The following is a 26,713-nucleotide window of genomic DNA, read 5'->3' as shown; positions in this document are numbered from 1 at the left end:
AGAGCATCTAGGCAACCCCGCTTCCCGCAAACCTAGAGATTTAAAACAAAGAAAAAAGAGCAACTTATGTTCACTACAAGATGGGCAAACGGTTTGCTAGAAGATGGGAAAACCTTTTATTCGACTATTTACTATGTACAACACCATGTACATTGATGGTGCTATATTATTATTATTATTATTAATAATAATAATAAGAATAAGTTTGTGACACTGCAATAGCTAAAACTAAAATGATCATGGGACTGGAGGGAAGGTTACAACAGTTGGAATTGTTTAGCTTGGAAAGAGGTGTACAAAATTATACATGGTGTGGAGAATGTGGATATGGAGACATTTTTGTCTCCTTCTCATAATACTAGAACCCCATAGGATCATCCTATGAAGCTGATTGGTGGGAGATTTGGGACAGAAAAAAGCAAGGACTTTTTCTCACAGTACATAGTTGAACTATGGAGTTCACTACCACAAGATGTAGTGACGGCCACTAATTTGGTGGGGAACATGAGTGAGAAGGTTCTGTTGCACCATGTCCTGCTTGTAGGTCCCTAGTTGACAGCTGGTTGGCTGGACTAGATGGACCCTTGGTCATAAGCATGGCTCTTCTTGCATTCTTATGTTTGTTCTCTTATTTTCCTAAGTATGTATGAGGGGTAGGCAAAACGGGATTCACTCTGGCCCACATGTGCTGCACTCTAGCCCTTTCCGCGTTCCACCCCCGCTGCCCAAATTTGGCAGCACAGCAGCAAAGAACGCCAATTCCCTCTTATTTCAGGAAAAGAAGAAACAGTTTGCTATCAAAATCCACCACCACCACTCTAATTTGTATACCTCTTTTCCACATAAATTTGCCCAAAGCAGTTCACAACATATATCCATACATCGTTACAACCAACAGTCTAGTGCAAATTCATCTCAACATGTAATACGACAAACAAAATAAACAATTCATTTCAATAAACAATACCAATTATCCAGTAATGAGGTGACGTGGCAGCACAAAAAGTTTGCCCTTGTTTTAAAGAGAATTTACCCACTTCCTTCTTTTCTTTTTTTGCTGTTGTGCTGTTGAATTTCGATACCAAATTCAGCAGTGTGGGGAAGGGATGACAGCTCCCAGAAAATTATTCTCCCCTCCAGATCCCCAGACATTGCCCATCCCTGGCATACATGGACCGTTTTCCCAATAACCAAATGTGCATGCCTGGTTCATTTTTATTGTTATTATTTGGTTACTTCTGTTTATAAATTTACTTACAGTTTTCTCAGAAAACTCCTTTACATATGAAAGTATGACAAGCTGGTCACAGAGAGGCGCAACTCCACTGATGTAAAATTCGGTGTTGAACTGGGACACTGAGCAGCAAAAATAATAAAAAAGTAAACAAAAAGTAACAGGTTTTAGTGTTAACCTCAAAGAATAGCTGTCTTACCCAGATAAAGCAATGCTCATATAGCCCTTCTGGTGCGCAAATTAATTTTGTAATCCTAAAACCATTTAAGTTAATAATTTTCCTGAGAGACAGATCAGTATTTGCCTATTTTGCTTTTAAATGTTTCACTTGTTTGTCTGTTCTTGCCATGTTCATGGGGATGAATTTCTATGTTTGAAAGAGATGTGGATTTTGTGTCTTTTTTAAATCCCAGGTAGAGAAAGGGAATCCAATACATGTGGTTTCCCAACCAGGAGACTATATTGTACCTCAAAGCAGTTTTGGAGTAGAATTGGGAAAACAGCTGAGCATGAAGGACTATGATGGAAACCCACCATGAAGTGGAGCTGCTGTAACTTATACATTCAATTCCTCTGACTAATTTACATACAATTTTTGTGAATACAAAGGACACCATGGTTACAGCTCCACAACGCAAAAAAACTTGTCTCGCACAGGGAAGACAGGTTAGATAGAGGCCTTAGCTAAGATTTATCCCAGGATTGTCCCAGGGTCATCCCTGTTCACGTAAATGACACACAGGATATCCCGGGAGCAGGCAGGGACGATCCCAGGATAAACCTTAGGTCTAGCGAAGGCCAGAGAGACTGGGAAAACACAGAGACCTCTTGTTCCTGCAATGCAGCAGTTAGAAACTTGTGACCCTCCAGCTGCAACTCTCATCAGCCTGCAACTTCTGCCAGCATAGCCAATTGTGGAGGATGATAGGAGTTGTAGGACAAAGCATTTGAAGGGCCACTCCTGTTGCAATGGCTCATCATAATGTCTGTTCTGAGAGCAGGCAGAAAGAGGGAAAGTGGGCTTTACTGAGTCCCATAGGAATCCTCTGCATCTGGATGCTACACCTGTGTTGGGATTGGTTCATACTGAAAGGATGCCCAGTGCCAACTTGCACAGATAAAGTACTTATTCTTAATTAAGAAACTAGTTAAGTTCAGTTTCCAATTTGGGTACTAACCAAAATAGGATTTCAGTCAGCTATTAAACAGCATTTTTGCTAGAGCTTAGCTCAGTTCAGATGTTTAGCTGAATGTGTGAGGGCTTGAAGTGGAAAGAGGGTTGGGGCTGGGCCCACTGGCCCCACCCACTACATTTCTGGGAGCACCACCCATGCCACCTTCCTCCAGTTCAAGACTTTCCATGTTGAATCAGCAAGGACAGAAAGGGAGTTCTACTTGTGTTTCCTTGAACACAAGTAGAATTCCCTGTGCCATCACAGACCCAGCCTTATCAGGGTTCTCAATCAAGGTTCCGGGCTTTTACTTATGACAAATTAAGAACAAAGAAATCAATGAATGGAAAAATGGAAAATAAGAGAACAAACATAAGAACACAAGAAGAGTCATGCTGGATCAGACCAAGGATCCATCTAGTGCAGCCAGCCAGCTGTTAACTAGAGACCCACATGGTGCAACAGAACCCTGCCACCCATGTTCCCCAGCAACTGGTGTACATAGCCTTCCTGCCTCTGATACTAGAGGTAGCACATAGCCATCAAGATTAGAAGCCATTGATAGCCTTGTTCTCCAGGAATTTATCCACCCCCTGTGATGCTCCAAAGTGATGCTCATAACTATGCCTTGTGGTAGCGAGTTCCATAGTTTAACTCTGTGCTGTGTGAAGAAGCACATCCTTTTATTTGTGCTGAATCTCGCACTAATGAGCTTTATGGGATGACCCCGAGTTCTATTGTTATGAGAGAGGGAGAAAAATATCTCCCTATCCACATTCTCCACACCGTACATAATTAGGCATACCTCTATCATGTCTCTCCTTACCCTCCTTTTTCCCAAGCTGTTGTAACCTAACCTCATAGGGGAGATGCTCCCCTACGAGGGAAGTTATAGGAAAGATAGAAAGTGAGTTCTGCACCTAACACAACCTTTAATAGTGTCAAACCTAGTCAGATTTTATTGTTCTGATTTCTTAGACATAAATCTAGCATAATCATCTAACACCAAGCAAAGTATATTTAAGGCAGCTTAGGGTGGGACATTGTTTTCCTTTCTGGCTGGGGCAGCCAGATTTAAAAGGAAGTACACTGCCATTACTTTCTTATTGTCCTATGAAATCTACTGAAGCAACGCTACAGAACAGGAAGGTGAGGAAAGAGTACTTTACAATACTGCGCTCCAGAGAAAATAAAACGTGAAAGGCAAGTGTCAGGGTTCCCCCCCCCCTCCATAGACCAAGCAGTAAGCCAGTGTAAAATACATTTATATGATGCCAAAGTGGAATATACTGTTATCACCATAAGGACTTGTGTTGCATCAGACTCACAATTCAAGTGCAACAGTTAACTGTAAGTGGGAATTATTAGCTACTGTGGCAGACTGTCAGATGCTGTGGGAGGTAGCAGGAAGGACTTAGGGCATCACTCTACCTCTGTCATACAGAAAACCCTTAACAAAAGTAATGCCCTATGAAGACTAGAGAGTCAGGAATCCAACAGAAACCATCTATCCAGACACATGGAATGAATGGCAACCCATCCCTACGCTCAGGCAAAGCCTAGTTTCCTGAATGCTATAATAGGGCTATGCTACAGAGGTCACATAGAGACAGAATAGAAGCTAAAGCTGGGATCTAGCCAACCTACCTAGCATACAAGGACAGAGGGTAGAATGCAATCACAACTCTAGTCCTATATCCTTCCCCTAACAAACAACCACTGGGCCATCATATGGTCTAAATAGGTATGGGTCTGTGTCTCCAGGATATACCTGGAAGACATCACAGCTGTCTTCTCAGAATTTATTTCACAAGCAAGAATTCAAGCAAACCAATTCATAGCCCACCAGAATGGTCACTGCCAATGACTCATACGATCAAGGCATCCAGGTGCATACTTATAATGTATTTTGAAACACAGTGGACACATAGTAACTTGCTTTCCCAAAATATGTTCCAACTACTCTGGAATAGTCATGAAGGTGTCTTGAGCAATTTGTTAACTTTTGTGCAATGTAGAGCACATGTAATATATAATTTATATATACACACGCACGAATAGAAGGAAGGGCAAGTGCCATCCACATGGGTAGGAACATATTATCTACATGATAATCTGTCGGTGGGAGCAGTTTTTGAAGTTACATTTCAAGGTGACAGTAGAGCAGGGTGAAGCAAACTTTTTAGGCCATGGGCACATTTACCAATTTGAGAAACTGTCTCGGGCACCATCACAAAATGGCTGCCATAGGAAGCCTGGAAAAGGACAAGTAACCTGCCCAAAAGACTAAGCACAAGAATGAGCCCCCAAACACTAAGCAACACCCTTGAACCCAGAATTTTCAGCACCAACAGAAACCTATTTCACAGCAATCCCAGCTGCTATTAGAAAATGTGTTATCTATTTTTTAAAAGGGACAAGTGGAGCAACTTGGTGGGCACCAAGAAAGGTGTCCAGGGGCGTCCACATTGCCTAACCCTACTGAAAAGCATCCTAGGACCAGTTCCTCGATGATCCTGACAAGTGGGATATGGAAGCTCAACTGATGACCTTCCTCATCCAAACAACATTTTACATTTTATGTGTGATAAATAGACCATGTTCATGTGATCCATCTGCCTCCCAAAAAGTGATGGATATATTACCTGGACAGAGTCTACCTGAGTATGAATTGAGATGCGTAGGCCTTGGTTCACCCTTAGTGTCTTAACACAGGGGAGGAGAAATACAAAGTTCACTCCTATGCCAGTAGGGCTAAATTTAGGGGCAGGTAACCATCAGAAGTGCTGAGTTTAGTGGCTGCCTGTCATATGCTCTTTATTCAACCATCCACTCAAAAGCTGGAACCAATAGTATTAACAGTTCATCATAATTTGTAAAGCTGGAAAACACTGACCTGCATGGCCAGTGTTGTGTGAATATTCCACACACACACCCGTGTCGCTAACACAGGAAAATTTACTATATCAGTGACCATTCATCATACAGTGTGCATGTAAACAATCATGAGTGATTACAATCAGATTCATATATGCAAACCTACCATTTTATATGACAGGGATAAGTTATGCATGCAACTCCTACACTAAAGTTGTAAAATGGGCTAGAATTGCAAGATAAAGTTACCCAAAAATTGAACAAAGAAGGCGTGTTTGTACCAAAGACACTCTTCAGCTGGGGTGCCATTTAGTCTAGGGCTGGTCTTGAAAACTAACAAAGCCTGTGAACCAGTCCGTGCTATTGTGTTCATGTCCTGCTTGGGACTTCTTATAAGCATCTTTTTAGCACTGGTGGGGCTTAAATGTTGGACTAGATAAGCCATTGAGCCGATCCAGTACGGCTCTTCTTATATACTACATTTCAGTCAACAACAAAATCCTGATTGGTCACTGGGTTGTCTCATATCATTCAATTAATCATCTCCTATCATTAACTGCTTGAAAGTAAAAGCTTAAACTACCATGAATCAGAAGCAGGTGTTCTTGCGCAATACAAGATTCTTAAGCAAGATGCCCCTAAATGGTCTCAAAAGATATTGTAATCTCTATGAAGACATGGATAAATGACAACCTCCCCTCAGCCTCATCCAAGCCATGTTTAAAAGGAGCGATGTTCATAGCATTCAACGGAGCCGGAATGCTGTGATCTGAAACCAGAACGGGAAATCTCAAACAGATTGTTAGCAGCTAAGGGAGATAAAGCACTGATCCTCAACTATGTAAGGAAGACTGTGGGCTGGGAGAGGGAAGATAAAGAAGCTGTCTCCACAAATACTCCACCCTTACAATATGTGCCTGGGCAGATTTATGACAATAGATCTTCTCCCCCACACTCTGCCATTCTCTTGTTGTGCCTAAAGAATTTCTTAAAGTAGCATCCATCATCTTTCCCTATGCTAGAGTCCCTATGTTCACTTGTCAAGAGGGCCCCCACGTACACAACCTTCTTTCTGACAATAGTTCTAACCACGTTGGGATTAGACAACCGCATGTCAGGTGACACAATCACTTCCCTGATTTACACACACATATTTGACCAAGAAAGCACACATGCCATCATCTAAACCCAATACTCTAGGCACTGCGGCAAAACTGGTTCTCACATCTACAGAAACGGACTACCAGTTTTTGCCTGTTACGAGAGAATGTTTGAGAGCGTTACTGAAACGTTTTGCACGCAGTGAATTTATGCTGTTGCAAAGGTGATGCATATGGAAACAAATCAAAAACAAACATGGCAACATTTTAACATTTATTTGTGAAAAGGTTTCTTGCAAGTTAATGGCAACCATGCTGTGCTCATACCTATTTCCACATAACGACTAGGCAGGTCTCGCATTTCACTGGCATGTCGTTCTTTTACGGAGCATATCTATGAAATAAAGTCATTATATCAATTATTTAATTGTAATTGACTGCCTTATTAGAAAATACTGTGAGTTCATATTTAAGGGTAGGTAAAGGTTCCTAGGTGCTACAAAGGAGATTATAATTTGAGTGAAAATAACATTTTAAGAAACAGATACAGGGGGGAAAACTATAAACAAAGCAGATAAATATCGTAGGAGATAATTAAATTCTGGGAAAGTTTGACCCTCTTTGAATTTAAAATATAGCATGAATTTTACTCTCTCTGCTTTCACAGGTCCAGATGAGTAGTTATGTCCAGCTATTGTAGCAAAGCCAACGAAGACCCTATTTAGATGACACGCTAAACTACCGTGGTTAAGCATTTTGAGCTAAATATTATGGCTTGGCGTGTCATGTGAACCATTCCTATCCTTGGTGACTACATAATCATGGTTTAAACATGCTCATTAAAAATTTGCTGCAAAAGGTTTAGCAGCCTAACCATATCTTAACATGTCATGTGAACAGGCCTAAAGAATCTTCTGTCATTTTTGAAGGGTTCTGAATTTATGCAGCTTGAAATCCTGTAGATCAATCTACTTCATCAGATACATCCGAAGAAAGAGAGATTCTTGTCTATGAAAGTTGATGCCACCATAAAACTGGCACCCTTATTTATTTATTTATTTAATTTACTGCCACGGAGTGATTTCTCCCCCTTGTTTTCGGCTAATCCCGTGTTAACATTATCAGCAATAGAATGGCAAGAACTTGTACGTTAATCAACTTTCTGCTGGATTAGAAAATTCACACCCTTATAAATGTATTATAAAAAGACTGCCAGAGCATTACTGTGTATAAAATTCCTACAGCAAAATCCAACACACATCTACTCAAAAGTACATCCCATTTTCTTGAATGGGGCTCAGTCCCAGGAAACTGGGTACAGGATTGAGGCCTTAAAAGCTTCTTTCCCTTTAAAAGAGATTTCGTAGAAACTTCTTAATCCGTCCATTCTGCCTTCTGATCAGGAATTAAGAGCTGCTCTCTGCAACTGCTTTGCAGAAAGCTGCGTTTGGAAAGCAGCAACTGAATTTTGGTTAATTGTTTTCTATGCCCTCTCTGAGAAAACCATGCATTCAGCATCCCAATCCCAGGTTTCATTACCCACTGATGTAAGGCCTGATGAAAAATGGTTGCCAAAGCATTCATGCTAGGCACTTCCTGCCTAGACTAAGCAGAGTTAATGAATTTCACAACCCTCCTTTAACAGCTCTCCGCGCACATCTCTTGAAGACAAAGAAAGGAGGATCATCGCACTGCCTTGCCTACTGCACACGCTCAGAGAAATCCGTTTGACCACTGGGCATTTGTCATTATTCCTTCTTATGAAGGTCAGCCCAATGACATTTCTATGGCAGCAGGAGTTCTCCGCACAGTAGTCAAATCAAATTCTCTTCTTTTTTTTCCCCCTATCGCCTTCGCTTTCCAGAAATAATCCTCTGTTTGTCTGTGATAGCAGCAAGCATTTATTACAAAGACAGGTAATTGTACCTTTACTGAATTTCCCCAGCCAATAATCAGTGTTAAATTATCTTTCCAGCAAAGGCTGCAGGGATACATATCAGGACGAAGGCTTATATCGTCTCGGGGCACGTTGGTGATTCTTTGCTTGGCAATCACGTCGAGTATCTTCACGCCCTAGAAGTTTAATACAGGGTGAGAGAATTCAGTGTGGCACCTCCTGCACAAACCGCGGTCCAGAAATATTGTATCACAGGTTATACTAAGGTGGCAGCATTGTCCTACTGGTGGGCATAGAAAAGATCCTGGTGAGTGGGCACAAGGAATTGGAGACTGTTGGAGGAAACTGCCTATATCAGTTCTCTCTCTTCTGTGGCAAACTATAATTTTGGATGAAAGTACATGAGTGAGCGAGGCAGGCACCTCTGCAGGCACAGTTTACCACTGGGACATATACACACACAGGAATGTCCACGCCCAAGAGCTGGATGTCCTATAACACTTCTCATAAAAATAATAATGTAAAAGGATTTATTCACTCACACACACACCCCTCACATTTTTTAAAGTAAGCTATAAGGAATTAGCAACAGGTATCTCATAAGCATGCTTGTTTAGAAGCTATGTTTCCCCTTGATTGTCTTTGTTTCTGCTGCGGAAATAGAGCAAGAAATTATTCTCGTGGCTCTTACTACTGTCTCTGCCAGTGGCACCTTTCCTTTGGAGTGACACAATTAAAGGATATATTCTTCAAGCCTCTCCTGGGAATAGATGTGACAGCTGAAGAGTGGCCTCCCTTGAGAGGTAACACAGAATATTAATCAATGGTTGAGTGCATCACATAGAAGCCACAAGTCATGACAAGGCCTCTCTCTCTCTCTCTCTCTCTCTCTCTCTCTCTCTCACACACACACACACACACACACACATATCTATATGTAAGTTAGAGGTGCCAGCCATTGCTTTTCATATAGAAAAGAGTCCCACTGCTTCTATGGAATGTTCACCATCCCCTCAGAACAGGGGAGGGCAACCTGTGGCCTTCCAGATGTTTTGGCTTACATCTCCCTCATCATTGGTTATGCTGGCTAGGGTTGTAGGAACATATGTAGGAGGGGATCCCTCAGAAAAGTGTGTGCCTGTGATGTAAAGTATTCCTTAAAGAAACAGTATCTTAATGGTTCATTGAATAAGAGTATACCCCTGGCCAAATATCACAATATATATGAAAGAAGGGGTTGTGAAAATATCAATACTTTAATGAACCCTATAGTATACTAATGTATAATCCACAAACATGGAAATGGAAAACACGATTAATGATACAGCAATACAAACTGGGAAACTACACAATAGTAAATTACAGAATAACATATCATCACAGGGTTGTAGGCCAAAACATCTGGAGGATCCCAGGTTCCCCACCCCTGACTTAGGGAGTGCAATGAAGTCAAAACAGATGGCTTAGGAAAAAACTTCAAAAAAAATGAAGTCAAAGCACAATGATGTATTACACGAACCCACCATATTAAGGTTGCTGGAAAGAGCGTGTGTGTATGGTGTGTGTGTGTGGGGGGGGGTAACCTTGTACTTACATGTCAGACCTGGGTTAAAAATATCCTTGTTTAGTAGTGGCACATTTTTTAAACAACTTTGGGTTAGGAAGTTGCTTTGCAGATGCATTTCTTAAGCCACAGTTCAATCATTTTCTCTCTAGGAAATGGAATTGGGCTCAAATATGCAGTGAAGGAAAGGAGGCCCAAGGAGGCAGCTCAACTACTGCCAAGAGGCACCAACCCTACTTAAGATCTGCCACACTTTTATATAATGCCTCTTACTGGTAGAGTCTATACCAGAGCTCATTGCGCAATTCGTTATGGATTAACCATTTCCATGGCTCCTGTCAGGCCCATTATTTATACATGGATTAAAGGTGATGGCCCACCCTTATTCTCAAAAGTTCAAGGCAGAAGGCAATGACAATGAGGGTAACTTTCAAGGAAAATATCTGTTTTGACTGTTATGTCTTGGTACATATTATTCCTCTTTTTTCTACCTCCTATTTTTTTTAAACATAATTAATATGTTGTATTCCTCTTATGCAAGACATATTAAGACATGCCCACGAGACCATTAGAAAAGAGATAGGAATATAAAAATGAATTGGCGACCACAGTGGGTCCGTTCAGAAGACACCTTTAACTATGGCTTTAACCACAGTGAATAAGGCTTTTTGCTTTATTCATCATGGTTAAAGCTGTGGTTTAAGGTATCTTCTGAACACAACCCGACTTTCTGGCTTAACCTTCTGGCTTAACTACAAGTTCAATCGCAGCTTTTAAAGCTCAACTAAAAACTTTTCTTTTTCCTAAAGCTTTTAAAACTTGATGTTGTGCGGACTTTATACTGTTAGTTTTACCCTACCCTGTGCCTGCTTACCCTACTCTGTGCCTGTTTGCATTCTCTTCCCCTCCTTATTGTTTTACTATGATTTTATTAGATTGTAAGCCTATGCGGCAGGGTCTTGCTATTTACTGTTTTACTCTGTACAGCACCATGTACATTGATGGTGCTATATAAATAAATAATAATAATAATAATAATAATAACCTCTGTGGTTAAAGCCATGGTTTAAGGTTGTCTTCTGAACATGGCCAAAGAAAATTAGAACATTTCAAGAGAGTCTAGTTCAATGACATCAGAGAACTACCCATTCATCTAAATTAAGATTTGCCAATGCTGCAATACCTACCATATTGTTGGCCCAAGCAATCAGGTTTCCTCTCCATTTAACATTTCTTATGTTTCCTTCTCCTTCGTGTAAAACTGAAGGTTTCCATCTGTTCATCCACGTTCTTTCATATAACAACAACTAGGAGGAAGAATCACAAAAATATAGTACTTTTAAGAAAGACAGGTACAGAAGGAACCATTTTATGTTTGCCATTATTTAAGCACTATTTTTGCCGTTATTTAAGCATTTTTTAAGCATTACCCCATATTAGATTTGGCACAATATAGTGGAAATAAAGATGTTAGTTGTAACCAAAGCTTATGGTTTTAAATGGAGTAAGATGCAAAGTACAATAAAATGCATCCCAGTTTTCAAAAGATGACAATTAAAACAGCAAATACCTCAGCATAAGCAGGAGAGCTGGAGAACTGAAAGTATAGGCTTGGTTTGCACATAATGCTTAACCATAGTGGGCTTGTTCAGACAACATGCTAAGCCATGGTTAGCCTGCTAACCGTTTTGCATCAAATGGTTAGTGATCATGTTTAAACCGTGGCTATGCAGCCACCATGGCTAGGAATGGTCACATGACACACTGAGTCATGCATCACACGACATGCTAAGCCATAATGTTTAGCTCAAAATGCTTAACCACCATGGCTTAGTGTGTCATCTGAACAGGTTCAGTGTAGCGTTTGTAGCTCATGCATTCCCAGCCCAGCCCAGTTGCTGGGACAGCCACAGGGTGATCAGAGCTTTCTCTTCCATTTCAACAAAAACAATAGTCAACACTAGCCACAGTTTGTCCAGGTTCAGACATAATGACAAACCATGATTAGTTGAAAATATTAGTAAAATCTTCCAACGTCTTCCCTATGAACATACTGGAGGACAGAGGAATGGAAAAAGGGAATGCACGTGAGCCCAAGGCTTGTGCCCAAAAGTGAAACTATGATGTGAAAGGTGAGGTACCCAATTTTCATCAATCCTCCCCAGACCATATCCCATACTGCTCCAGGGAATCCCCCGGCCTTCAGGATCAGATTTTTGTAAGGTATAGTGGAGAAGAGAAAATTATGTGCTCTGCCTTGCTTGAGCAGAAGTGTTTGCTGCTAACACAAAGATATGACTGGATACAACCCAAATGAGTGGTTCCAGATTGAGTATGAAGCCTTTGAGAACTTTAGTCCTGCTCATGGTTCTGCCTATGGGTGATGCTCAAGGAGCAGTGTCCATCAAGAGGGCCTTCTTGGTTATGGCAACCTTGTTAAGAAACCCCCTGCCTTTGGAGATGCACCAGGCAACTTCAGTTTCCTTGGCTATTTAAGACGTCACTTAAGACGTCCTTGGCTATTTAAGATGTCACTCAGGCCTTTGGGTCTTTTTGATGTTCTTCAGGAGACCTTTGAGTCTTTTATTTTAACAATCTTGTACTTATTACCTAGCTGCTGTTGGAATTTTAAAGGTTTTAATGGTGTTATTTGCACTTGTATTTTTATTTGTAAAATAAAAATTATTATGAAGATCAGTATATAAATTCAATAAATAAATAAATAAGTCAATATAAAAATAAATGAATAAATAAGTAGATCCACTGAAATCAATGGATCAAGTCATGACAAATTTATATCCCATTAATTTCAATTGTTCTGTTATGTATGACTAAGCCTGGATCCAACCCACAGTGTCCCAGCACATGTTCCTGGAGGTGGTGCCCCTCTTTACATAACAGATGGAAAATGTGTACCCTCCCTTCTACCACACCATTAGCTTCATATATGAAACTAGTGTTTCACATAGATATCTTACTGTGCAGGTGCCTGATTCATATGGTCTCTTTCCTCCTCCCTTTTTTAGGGAAAACGAATGTGTGAATTAGGTGCTCTTGCTCTTAAATATTTAAGACCCAGAGCACCTAATTCATACAGAAGGTGTTTCACTCCAGTTCTTCCTATAGAACCTCCAAGGACAAAACAGACTTTTTTTTCATGCCTAAAACTATAAAAGTGCTTTTCAAGTTGCTGAAAAGGAAAAGGTAAGGAAAAGCCAGCTACAGTTTCCCAGAATATCCATGATGCCTTGTGAGTTTAAACCCCTTACTAGATCAAGCCCCCTTTAAAGTAATCTATCTATCTATCTATCTATCTATCTATCTATCTATCTATCTAATATTACTCAACTGTTTAAAACAATTATTATTATTATTTTGGTTAAGATATATGCAGAGTGTGCCTATTATATATATAGCCACAAGATGGTACCAAAGGACAGATATTTCTGAAACAGTTCAGAAACAAAGTTTAGAATTAAGTCAGGTTGGGGAAAGTTGGTAAATGAAAAAAAACTGCAATGTAAAAGGGAAAGTGGCAGCCCAGTTTACACCACACTTTAGCCGAAATACCAGTTAAATCCCATTGACCAGTAAATTCAATTCAATGACACAAAATCACCTTAAATTAATGCCTTTGATTAAATGGATTATGAATTGGGTTGCCTATAAGATTAGATTAGGAAATTTGGAAACTGAATAACTGAATCATACAAAAGGAGGTGAAATTAAAAATACAGTAGTCCATGTATCTAAGTTCTGTGCTTTATTTGTAGTAACTCTAAGAACTGTGCCTAAATTTGGATTCACGTGTTTCTTTATCACAACCTTGAACTTGCTTGTAAGTAAGTATCATGTGTGTAATCTTAGGCCAGCCACTGATAATAATCCATACGCTAAGAAATATTCAAACCCCATGTGATCTAAATGTACTCAGATTCTCGATAAATTAACCAAGAGTTCTTGAGAAATCTAAATTTGTTAATAAACAAAAGAGGAAAACAGGTATCATTTATGAAATCAAATTCTACTGGTGTAGAAGCAAACAGACATTCAAGTTACACATCAGGAGTGGGAGAAAAAGTATTTTAAAAAATAAGCTGTCTATTCCACTGTGCTTAAATTTTACAAGACTGCCGAGTCCTAGTACTATGAAGATTTGTTAGAAACTTCAGCTTGATGACAATAAAACACTTGATGTAATGAGTGATGTGTTATTTAGGTAAAAAAAAAAAACTGCACAAATTTGTAGTGGGCAAAACGCTCTAGAGTTTTATTTGCCAAGTTAGACCAAACATCCACTAAAGATAAAGAGATTACTGTTTGGATGTTTATATTTTGTTTTTGTATTTTATAATTTTAAGTTTTGTTTTGTGATCTATCCACAGAGCTTTGGCTACTGGGCAGTATAGAAATATAATTAGAGGTGTGCTCTTATGACCCTTAGACACTGCTTGTGTGGCCAGAGGATCCTGGGGATTTTCACCTCCGAGGCTGGAGACAGAGCAGTGACTTTGCAAGTGAAAATCCCGTCTTGAATCTTCAACGCCCCCCTCCGCTGTCCCAGATGCCACAGAGAGCTCGGCAGCAGCTCCTTTTCTGAAATCAGTATGACGACCTCGTAGGAGGATAAGAAGAAGAAAAAAAGGTGTGTGCGCTGGTGGGAGGCAGGAGGGAGGCAGAGAGGCCTCTCCAACCCAAATCTGAAAATCACCTCCATCACTCCCTTCCACACAGCCCAATTGTTTTTTGTAAAAACGAATTATAAAAATAAAAATGTGGGCTCGGAGGACATGTCTGGAAGTTTTAGAGTTACTCACCTACACTGAATCCTTCCCTGGAGAAGTAACTCTTCTGGCAGGCCTATCCAGTGTAATTTTAGGATGTTTTAACATGATTTAGGATGTTTTCAAAATGATTTAAGGATGTTTTAACAACGTATATTACGTTTTAATTCAGTTTTATGTATTTCATATTTACTGTTATTCTCCGCCTCAATCAGAATGGAGAGGCAGGTAAGAAAATTATTATTATTATTATTATTATTATTATTATTATTATTATTATTATTATTATTATTATTATCATCATCATCATCATCTAGTAGTATAGAGTCATAGAATCATAGAATAGTAGAGAGAATAGCCCCTCTCCACCGTGCCTGGGTCCAGCTCCAGCTGAGAGCCCCCTCCCTCCTGCTACCAACTGTCTCTGGAGAGGCCACCAGTGAGGGAGGAAGCAGCAGACAGGCACCTCTCCACCGTGCCTGGGTCCAGCTCCAGCTGAGAGTCCCCTCCCTCCTGCTGTCACCTGTAACTGCTGAACTTTCCAACTAAGATTGTAGTGCCTGAATTTGCTTTCCTTTCCCCCCTCCTCCTCCTCCTCCTCCCTCCCAATCCCCTTTCCTTTTGTGTCATGTCTTTTAGATTGTAAGCCTGTGGGCAGGGACTGTCAAGAAATACTTTTGTAAGCCGCCATGAGAGCCTATTTTGGCTGAATGGCGGCATAAAAATGCTTAAATAAATAAATAAATAAAATAAATAAATATTTATTTCTCTCCCATAAACGTACTGGAGAACTGTATGAGGAAAATCTATGGATATTATAAAACAAACTGAAGACTAGAGGAATAACTTCAATAATTTTAACTTCTTCATGATTTCAGTGTACTTTAACAGGGAGATTTGAATGTTACATGTCACTCTTTAAACTGTAAGATACACAAATTCAAATGCTTTATGAAATGCAAAGCAAATTCCAGATATGTACCCACTTTCAGAATATCAAATGCATCAATTTTGCATAACTTAATAATAATATAATACAAAATGAAAACAAATCTAATGTTTGTACTTGGAATACTTCAAACTAATTCAAATTTCTTCCAAAGGTGTATGTATTCATCTAAGAACACAAATATTAATATTTGTAAAGTTCTATTTGTTTCAGCCTTATTCATTATTAAAGCACATAACAGGAACTGCTTTCCTTACTCAATAGTAGTATTCATAATGTATTTGCATCTCTATGAGGGAAATTAAAATTAAAACACTGGGTTGCATTCTAGAGCTTGTATACAAGTCCCTAATTTAACGCAATTGAATTTAATTAGAACATTACTTTTATCCCAGGAGAACCGCTTCCAGCCTTCATATCAGGCAGGTATTTTAGTCCATGGAAAATTCTTTTTACCCCTAATAAATTGTATGTAAACCACCAAACAGAGGTAGGCTTGTGACTTTTAAAACCAAAGTCTCCAATTTCAACACCCACTCCTTGGGTGACCAGTTTAACTACCCTGCTCTTTAAATACTTAACTTTAAAGGGATTTAAAGAACGGGGCTTTAAAAGTTCAAAGGCCTTTATATTGTTTTAAATTGTTCTTCCCTCCAATCACCGATTGGACAAAAAAAAAAAGGGGGGGTTCCTGCTTGGCGCTGAAGAAAGCCTCCCTGCCCCCAGTGACTCCAATCAGGATAGATGTCCCAGCACTGCTTAATAGCAGCTGTCTTTTCCCTGAAGCCCAGCTGACCAGAAAAGTGGGTGGGAAGGGCACAGGATGGCATGTTAAACCTTTGCCCTGGAAGGTCACATGGCAGTGACCTCTTAATCCTTAAAGAGTATGAGCAACTTTGGTTCCACATGCCCAAGGGTCCTTCAGCCACCAGAATTCTGTCAGGAACAGGAGCTTCATTGCTGGATAGTGGGATCCCACCCACGTCTATGCCAGGATACCATCCCTTGCCTGCATCACAGTATGAAGAATACTTTATTTCTTTCGTATGTTTATATTCCGCCTTTTCCCCCTCCACGGAACTTAAGGTGCCGTACATAATCCTCCTCCTTTCCATGTTTATCCTTATAACAACTACCGGCTGAGCGGGGACTAGAACCCAGATCTCCCGACTCCCAGTCCAACACTTTAGCCACTACACCACACTGGCTCTCTACACCACACTGGCTCTTAAGGTAAGGTCTGTGGGCTGCAGCCTGTCCAGAAGGATTTTGCCCTGGGGGAAATAAATCTCCACAGAAACTGCTTACACAACAACAAGCAAAGGAGCAGGATTTGTAGGCCAGAAGCATTCCACACCACTGTTTGTCTTTCCATGAAGAGTCAATTCAATTATTACTACGTATGGCAGCATTGTTCCGCTGCCACTACAACAGAAAAAGGAATCAGCGAATAGTCTTTGCCCCTTAAGTAGCTCACCAAGAGCTATCCTAGCCATGTCCTGCAAACAGAGCCTGAGAGTCCTCAGTTTTAGCCCAGAATTAAACAATCTGGAAGCAACCGTTTCATTAAGATTGGCTTTCAATTGTCAACATTCATTGGCAATTGGGAAAGAGATGCTAAGATGTGAATCTTATGATTTGGCATGGTGATTATATCTTGTTTTCTGTTGTTCTGGGCTTGAAGGCTTATTGATATGTTTGCTTTGGCCTACCTTACAGGACTGTTGTAATGTTTACCGAGATAATGTATGTGAACCTCTTTGAACATTTGAAATATGCTACAGGAATGATTTGCATTATAATTAAAACTCCTGTTTCTAGAAATAAATTTAGTAGCTTTCAACTGCTCTTATGCCAATAGGCTCAAATATATGAACTCCCCCCCCCAATTCAAAACATGTTGCTAATTTAGCAGCAATAAGCACTCCATTCCTGACATTTAATAAAATCTCCCTCTCTCTGATTCTTTTTCTTACAATATAGTCACCTTAAGACCCAAGGAACCTGGAGCTTTCAACAGAGGATTTCCAGAAGCAGCTATCCATGGAGCATATTTTTCTTAAAAGCAGTTGGTTAATTTATTTAGTTCATCTTCCACTTGCCTATAATATTGAATTGTCATTATCACAATACTGAGAGCAATTTAAGCTCAACGGGAGCTAAGCATGGAGAGGGGAAAAGCTGTTTTCAAGAGAGGGTTGCTTCCCCCCCTTCTTGGCTGGAGAAAGTATTTTAGGGCTTTATTTCCCATAAATCCACATCCCGGCAGTCAGCATTCTCAGTACTTATATTTCAATAGTAGCAGCAGCAGCAGCTGTAAAATCACTTCCTTGGTGATACACTTCATTCGCCTATCTGTTTTCTGCTGGTAAATCTCTCTAATGCTTTGTTACAATACAGCTGTACTTACGCGGCACGTCCCATCAGCTCTTGTATGTATCGCAGATCATTACATTTCCAGAATAACATGAACTAAGTAAACACTAATGGCAGCGCAGCGAATGCTATGTTTTATTGCCAGCTCCTGGAAGTTTGGACACTTTCAACATACTGTTATCCACTTGGAGCATCATAATTTTGGGCTTAGCAAAACAGTCGTTGACCAACAGCATTCCAGGGAACCCTAGAGTCCCCTGGAAGTTGAGCGCAGGGTGGGGTGGGGTGGAGCTCAATAAGAAGATAAACAACACCAGGCAAGCTGTCCTGAATTTTCACTATTTCCACAACTACTACTAATGTCTCCTAAATGGTACACCCAAAGGGAACTATTAGGTGTGCTCCAGAATAAGCTTGCAGTTCAGAAAATACAATGAGGCCCAACAGGCCTAGTCAATGTCCTGCGGGAAGGGAGTGTACATTAGAGCTGGGATGGTACCACACACACATGAATAGTGGGTCTGTCTGAGTGGGGCTGGGAATGGGCAAATTTCAGAGAGGTTGGAGGGCAAAATGCGTTGTCTCATTTTGGAGGGTTGGGGACAGGGCGTTGTCTGTGTCAACAGCTGTTTTAATCTTTTGTTTAAAAAATATTTTATTTGCCGCTTTAAAAAAATACACACACTGCTTTTTAGCATAATTTCAGGAGCATTCTATGGGAATTGGTGGCCTGAGCTCTGCTATCATAAGCAGTGTTCTCTTTAAAGGGGAATTTTATTTTAAGAGCAGTTTCCCCCATGCAACAGGGTAAACGCCCTTGAGTGCTTCGTACCCTGAAGTGCTTTGCCTCTTCTCTGAAAATGTTCTGATGTTAATTAGCCACCGGCGAATGGGGAGATGGGTCATTTCAGGTAAGCCCTAGTGCAGTGGTCCCCAACCTTTTTGGCACCAGGGACCGGTTTCATGGAAGACAATTTTTCCATGGACCGGGGGGGGGGGGTTTGAGGGGATGGTTTTGGGAAGCCCTCCCCCTGCCCCCCCACTCCAGCATCCTGGCTTCGCTTTGGCTGGGCAGGCAAGATGGCGCCCCGTGCCCAGGTACACTGGGGTGGGTGTGGGTGGGTGAAAGCAGCTCACCTCCGCAGCCCGGTTCCTAACAGGCCATGGACCGGTACCGGCCCATGGTCCGGGAGTTGGGATCCCTGCACTAGTGTACAGTTGACACCACTGTTTCATCCAATTTCCATGAGAAAAAGTTATATAAGTAACTCAGAAGAGTGAATGTTCCTTTCCTTGGTGATGTTCTAATCAGGCCTTTCTCCAGGACAACTGTTCTCAAAAGGTTCAGTGTGTTTCTTTAGGGAAGCCTCAAACAGGAGCCTTGAAAGGTAAGAAGTGCCATGCTGGATCAGACCAAGGGTCCATCTAGTCCAGCACTCTGTTCACACAGTGGCCAAGCAGCCTTCAACCAGGGACCCACAAGCAAGACATGGTGCGACCGCACCCTCCCACCCATGTTCCCCAGCAACTGGTGCACACAGGCTTACTGCCTCGGATACTGGAGACAGCACACAACCATCAGGGCTAGGAGCCATTGATAGCCTTCACTTCCAGGAATTTATCCAACCCCCCTTTAAAGCCATCCAAATTGGGGGCCATCACTACATCCTGTGGTAGTGACTTCCATAATTTAACTATGCGCGGTGTGAAGAAGTACTTCCTATTATTTGACCTGGATCTCCCACCAATCAACTTCATGGGATGACCCCGGGTTCTAGTATTTTGAGAGAGGAAGAAAAATGTCTCCCCATCCACAATCTCCATACGATGCATAATATTGTACAGGTGCCAGCTCTTCTCCAACTCTGCTTGATGTTCCTTATGTTCAACCATGAGGCCAGCACCACCCCTCACCACCAGTGTAGACAGGACGTTTGTTAATGTCACCTCTGATATAATCGCCAGTAATTGTGAGGGGAGGGTTCAACCGAACACCACCTCCACATTGTGGGCCATATAGCCCCATTCTCTCCCTTGGAACTGCTTGCTGCTAAGACAGAGTGCTAGAGCTGGAGTTGAAAAGCAAACTTTGGTTATGTTTGGAGAGACTTGGATAGCTGTTACATACTACCATTACATTTTGGATCAGTCTGACAGCCTCCTTTGTACAGAGCAGCAGTGAATCAGAGCAAGGGCAGTGTTTTGATCTAATGGAGCTTGTCAAGCAATTAACACTAGCACTAATTACGTGTAATCCCTGTCTTTAGAGTGCTTAGAGGAATCCTTCAGTCATCTAAATTAGAAGTCCAATGTTAGAAACAGCGTCAACGTAATGAAATTTAAATTGATCATTTTCCAAATGCCCTTTTCCCAGAACTGAAATGAGCAGAAACCATGTTAAAAACACAATTCATTCCACGGCTACAAAGTGTTCATACAAAATGTGGCACAACACAGCACACACTTTGGTCTCAATATTGTTCTTCTGCCAGGAGAAGAATTGCACAAAGAGGCATGTGCATGTGTGCAAAGTGCTCCTGTGTGTGTATGAGAGTGGGGGGAAGGAGGGGCAGTGTTTCCTTTTGACAGCACCCCCTTGCACCTTATGGCAGGGGTAGGCAACCTTTCTGGGCTGTGGGCACCCTCACAAAATGGCTGCCATGGGAAGTGTGACAACGAACAAATAACCTGTCCAAAAAAGTACAAAAGGTGGGGCATGAGCCCCAGCACACTAAAAAAAACCTCCCCTGAACTCAGAGTTTTCAGCACCAACAGCTGTCAAAAAGAAAATGAGTTTTGTTTTTTATTTTGTTTTCTTTTTAAGGACACATCATAGGTCACCTTGGCATGCACCAAGGCAGATGTCCAGCAGTACATTGGTGTCCATGGGAACCATATTCCCTACCTCTACCTTTTGGGGATGCTGCTCTATAGGGAGCACAGCCTCACAGGAGGCTGGGCTAGAAAGGGGAAGTTGCACAAGCGTAACACCAAACTTGAGCTTTTTAAAAAATCCAGCAAAGAAAATTAAATTTTATGAGTTGTATCCAATGTAAGCCTAACTTAAGTCCCATTCATTTCAATAGGTCTACTCTAAGCAGGACTAACGTTGGCTACAACCCTACAGTACTTATTAATTTTCATCCTCATAATTTATGCTCTTAATGATAAAATATTCAACCATTCCTTTTTCTCAAATATCTAGTATTTTTTTTAAAAAATATCACTGATATTCCAATTGAGACATTATCTTCAGCTGCTGATATCCGGATTTAATATAGGAAGAAGGAACAATATGCAATATTGAATATTATTCGGGGAGCATGAGTTATTTATTTAGTTCACTGGATGTCTATACCTATTTTCATTTTTTTTTAAAAAAAAATCTATCACTCCAAAACCATAAATCCCTACTCATAGGAAGTGATCAGTGATATTGCAGGATTTTTCTCTGCGTACATTACACTGTTCATGTTAGACTCACATGAGATCTTTAATGCATAGGCCATCAGACAAAATATAACATATGAACTGATCATAGGACCTTAAGATTTAAGGGGTTTTCACATATACTTGAACACAGATGGGTTGAACTACCAGGTTGGGGAAGCCTGACCTATATAGTTTTGTACCTCAAAATTTAGTTAAGAAAAAAGATCCAGAAACTTAGCTGTAATTTAAAAGACCATAGCTAGGCTGACACAGGCTATGGAGATTGGCCAGGCTAAGAGAAAGAAGAGCCAAGCTAAGATTAAACATGGGACAATGGCAATGAACTGATGGGGAAGAGGGCCTGGCGTAGCAGAGGAGTCTGAAGATCCCCCATCCCTGGTCTACCACATGGTTCTCTTCAGACGTGCAAAATATATGCAAAATTTAGGAGGGGGAGAGAGACACTTGAATGTGTTCACAAGAGGAGGCATCTAGTTATTACTAGAGCAATCGGCTCATCCTCCTTGCCTTCCTTTGCATATCCTCAAAGACATTGTTGTTATTATCACCACTACTTGAGGGGGCATAACACAGTTAAAGAGCACATGCTTTGTGTTCAGAAGGTCCGGTGGGTGGGTGGGTGTCAATCCTGACATCTTTATGCAGTACTAGGAAAGAATCCTGTATGAGGCCTTCCCTGAAGAGTCGCTGCTAAGTCAGTGTCAACAATACTGGGCTAGATGAACCCATGGCTTGCCTTGGTAAAAGGCAGCTCTCTGTAGTCCTATTTCATATCTTACGGATTTCAATTCTAGCAGCAAAAGACATTGGCTGTGTTGGGATGATCGTGATGAGAGAAGAAGGCCCTGCGTGCTCGCTCACCATTTACATAATCCTTCGAGATGCAAGGCAGGTTGGTGTGCGGGGATGACTTTGTACCCACCCTACAACCTCTGCTGCACATTGTAGGTTTTAGGGAGGGTATGAAGCCACCTGCATTGACATGCCAACCCACACTGCACCATGAGGGATTATGCAAATGACAGGTGGGCGTGGCAGATGCAGGAGGAAAAGCCACAATGGCTTCTTTCCCTGTCATGATCATCTAAACCCAGTCATTGTGTGAGCTAGTAACCCTTGTCTAAAGTTAAAGAAGGGATGATAAAGAGGGAGGAGGCGCCCAGCTGTATCACGCAGAAGCACACATGGAAGGAGGAGAACTCAGTTTCCTGTTCTCTTGAACAACTTGCCCACTGGTCACCAGGCCCAGTTTTTATATCAGCAGTTGCTCCCTGGATTTTTGCATCTCTAGTATGTTTTAAGTATGCACAAATAGCAAGACATTTAGGGTACAATCCTGTGAATGTTTAAGACAGAAAAAAGTCCTACAACTCCCAGCATGCTGGCTGGGGAATGCTGCAAATTGTAGGACTATCTACATGCATAGGATTTTGCCCCTAAACATTCTAATGGTCACTCATTTAGACAGCAATTCCAAGCTAGAAGCTACTGAGGCAATAAACGTGTACACGATTTAAGGTAAATCGCCCAATACCTGGACAGAGATTGCTATGGTATTTACTCTTAGTTCACTTAAATGGGACCTCTCAGTATTTACTGACTGACATTTTACAGCTTACAAAGCAATCTGCCTTTCTTGTCTGGTACTCTTCATCTACCAACGCAATGCCAAACAGCTGACTATCCTGTTTCTAAAAATGGACTGTGCTGCAAACAGCATCCTGACAATTTAATAATTTGTCAAAGTGATCCAACCAGTTATTATGAAGCACATATTGTGGGGTTCAGAGGTAAAGGTCACCTACTTACTCACAAAGCAAAGATAAACTGGATGTGCTGACACTAAAAATCAGGGCAATTAAAAATATATATCCGAGACAGTACTTGGCAGACTTCACAGTAAAAATACAAATTCTATTGCTATACTTGAAACAGCAGCTGAAGCTTCAAAATATGTTCTTCTTCACCCATTTTACTTTTTAAGATGGGTGAAGAAAATTCTCTTGATGTAAGACAGAGGTGCAGAATGTCTGACCCACAGTCCTCATCCAGCCCACTTGGAGTTCCAATCCGGGCCACTGGAGTTCCCCAGAAAGCCATGCTGCTGCATTCCCCTGCCTCAGTCCCTTCACCCTGATCCCCATCATTTGCTGGTTTTTCAGCTATTGTGCAGGGTTTTTTCCACCCATTCTAGAAGGTTGAAACATCTCTCCTAAGAGTTACTGGCAGTAAGAGCTTTAAGCAAAGATATGCTGGTATTTTGCCCCAACACCTTTTGCCTTCAACATTGCTCATCACTGCAAGACAGACCCTGGGAGCATCTCTGAAATGGAATTTGGTCCTCAGGGTAAAAGGGGTTCAATACCCCTGGTCTAAATAGTCTAATGTAACAGTGGTCTAATGTAATAGTCTAATGTAACCACGGCGGTTAAGCATTTTGAGCTAAACATAATGGTTTAGCACGTTGTGTGAGCCATAACTTAGCATGTTGCGTGAATGATTCCTAACCATGGTGGCTACATACCCACGGTTTAAACACACTCACTAACCATTTACTGCAAAAGGGTTAGCAGCCTAACCATGGCTTAGCGTGTTGTCTGAACAGGCCCACTGACTCTTTCGGGATGTTTTGAACAAGGTAATTTGCCCAGAAATTTCAGGTGCTGGGAAAAAAAATGTCCACTCATATGGTTTGGCTTCCTGGTGTGCTCATCAAATTCTGTGGTTGTAAAGGTTCATGAGGCATGTTAGAATGTAGAACCAATCTGCCGAAAGCATTGATTGGGGAAGTTTCTATCTAACTGGACCAATTGGATCAGATAGAACTTCAGATCTTTTCCAGCCCTAATATTTTTCAGAAAGTGCCAAGGAGAAGCCCATTCCGGTAATGATTTATTTCAGGATCCTCAACAGTTTCCAAATCAGTAACAAATAGTTTGATATCCCTAAAACGTCTTTTGGAAATGAAGAGTCTAGGCCAGTGAACATATGAAAAGCATCAACTTCAGCTGACAACAGAACTCATATCTCCTCAATGTCTTATTGGCCAGAGTATTCCCAACACTGTAAGCAACATGTGAAATGACTAGTACATTCATTGAAAATTGATACTGCAAAGCCATCAACACCATTTCATTTATCTGGCAACAATCTACAGATGTATCCTCTTCATCACCTACTTTCTGCTGTAAGTTTTAACAATATGTTTATGTATGACAGTATCTTCAGACCTTACCCACAAGTTTATGCTATCTAAAATTAAGGAAAGTAGTTCACTTAAAAATTCATATACACTTTCATTTACTTTTTCAGTTTATTTTGGAAATTTTAACCACTCAGATTGTATTGATGTACTTCTGCTGCCTCAGGGTACAAAATTCATTTAAACCAGTAGGTTGGAAAATGTGGGAGCTCTTAAAGGGTTAACTGAAGAACACCTTTATTTCAGCTCTCCCACCTTCATTTAGCAAGCTTTCACCCTGTTATTTTTTAAGATTAGACCCTCTTTTAAAGGTAGAAGGTCATGGCCTAGAATAGCACTATTTGTCTTTTTTTCTCGCCTCAAAACTCCAACATCTTCTTTGGCTGAGGATGCCCTGTTATTTACAATGTATCATTATTGTAGGGTTGCCATCATCTACCAAGTGTTCCCTTCAAAAGTTACTGTACTTAATTGCAGCATGAAAAGGGCAGGAACGGTTGTGTTAGTTAGTACCATAACCTTTCGGTCAAAAGGAGATCACAACTGCCTCTACTATTCCAAGAGACTTCCAAGGGTGTGCATTGCTTAGTCAAACAAAAGCAACCCATATTTGGAAACAGTCATACACTTCCAGTCAAAGACAAAAGATACCATATCTAAAAAATCTTATGATCATGCTCCCTTTTCAGCTAAATTACTGTACACAATAGAAGAAACTATTGCATATTCCTTCAGCAATAGTTTAATGATAATACTTATAATCTATATAGCACTTTTGAGAGTGACTCAGATACTTATAATGCTTAGATCAACTCTGTCTGTTAGATATTATTATCACAATATTGTTGATGGGGAGAATGATCTGACCTGACCCAACCGCCCCAAGAAACTGTTGCTTGCCTAAGGCCACCTAGCGAGACCCTGGCAGAAGTAAGAATCAAACCAGCAACTGGTTCATAGCTTAGTCTCTGAGCTAGTGATGCGGCAAATCCATTTACACATGCCTATTACAAGGAGGAAGGGTAACATCCATACTGCTTAGCTGCTTTGTTTTGAATGGTTCCACAGTCAGCGCCACGTTATGTATTTGTTTAGAAGATTTTTATACCCTTCATCAAGTGTTATACAGCAGGGCGGGCAAGCAGAAAGCGGCATGCAGCAATGGGCAGGGCTATATGCACACACACATGCACTGACTATCTCTCTCTCTCTCTCTCTCAGACATGCACACAAACTTACTTTAATTCCTCCCCTCCTTGGAGAACACACTGCTGTTTGCTCCCCAGTGCAGCAAACAGCAGTGTTGGGACAGCGACCCTGTATCAGGACCGATGGGAAATAGAGACTTTAACCTCATACACACAACCTGGCTTGGGACCGCAATACCTGATGGAACGCCTCTCCTGACACGAACCTACCCATACACTGCGCTCAACATCTAGGGTCCTCCTCTGAGTGCCTACTCCGAGGGAAGCTCGAAGGATGGCGACAAGGGAGAGGGCCTTTTCGGTGGTGGCCCCCCGACTGTGAAATGATTTCCCTGATGAAGCTCGCCTGGCGCCAACATTGTTATCTTTTCGGCGTCAGATCAAGACTTTTCTCTTCTCCCAGGCATTTTAACAGCATTTAACAATGTTAAGTTTGTTTTTAATGGACCCCAGAATTGTTGTTTTTAAATGGATACTGTTGTTTTTATACTGTTTTTTATGTTTTTGATGGTTTTAAAATTTTGTATACTTTTAATGTTTACCATTTTTAATTGGTGTAAACCGCCCAGAGAGCTTCGGCTGTGGGGCAGTATATAAATGTAATAAAATAAATAAATAAATAAACCCTAACGATCCTGATGCCAAGAGGCTGCATCAGGATCTCTTAGCTGTGCAGGAACAGCAATCTTTTCTCCACCATCCAGCTGACAGTTGATCAGCTGGGCAGCAGGGAAAAGTAGGTGGGGCTCTTTTGAGGCCCAGTGGCCCACCAGCCAAGTGACCCAGGGCCATGTGAAGCCCACAAGTTGTCCACATGTGGTTTACAACAATAAAGAAAAATACATAATAAAAAAACGCATTTTAAAGAGGATTGAAATGGGACTAAAAACAGACAGG

At 41.1% G+C, this 26,713-nt stretch overlaps 1 protein-coding gene across 2 annotated transcripts in view; it reads right to left on the bottom strand.

Moving 5' to 3' along the window:
* Window positions 1-26,713, bottom strand: part of VPS41 (VPS41 subunit of HOPS complex) — a 138,775-nt gene that overhangs the window by 56,109 nt on the left and 55,953 nt on the right. For both annotated transcript variants that reach the window (XM_063129564.1, XM_063129554.1), the window contains 4 exons: window positions 11,032-11,151; window positions 8,310-8,456; window positions 6,711-6,777; window positions 1,259-1,356 (listed from right to left, as the gene is read on the bottom strand). In XM_063129564.1, coding sequence (XP_062985634.1) covers window positions 1,259-1,356; window positions 6,711-6,777; window positions 8,310-8,456; window positions 11,032-11,151 — 432 coding nt within the window. The remainder of the gene's footprint in view (window positions 1-1,258; window positions 1,357-6,710; window positions 6,778-8,309; window positions 8,457-11,031; window positions 11,152-26,713) is intronic.

The sequence above is a fragment of the Elgaria multicarinata genome, chromosome 1 (genome assembly GCF_023053635.1).
Source record: "Elgaria multicarinata webbii isolate HBS135686 ecotype San Diego chromosome 1, rElgMul1.1.pri, whole genome shotgun sequence".
Lineage (NCBI taxonomy): Eukaryota > Metazoa > Chordata > Lepidosauria > Squamata > Anguidae > Elgaria > Elgaria multicarinata.
The sequence above is the reverse complement of the archived record's forward strand: the minus strand, read 5'-3'. Positions and strand labels throughout refer to the sequence as shown.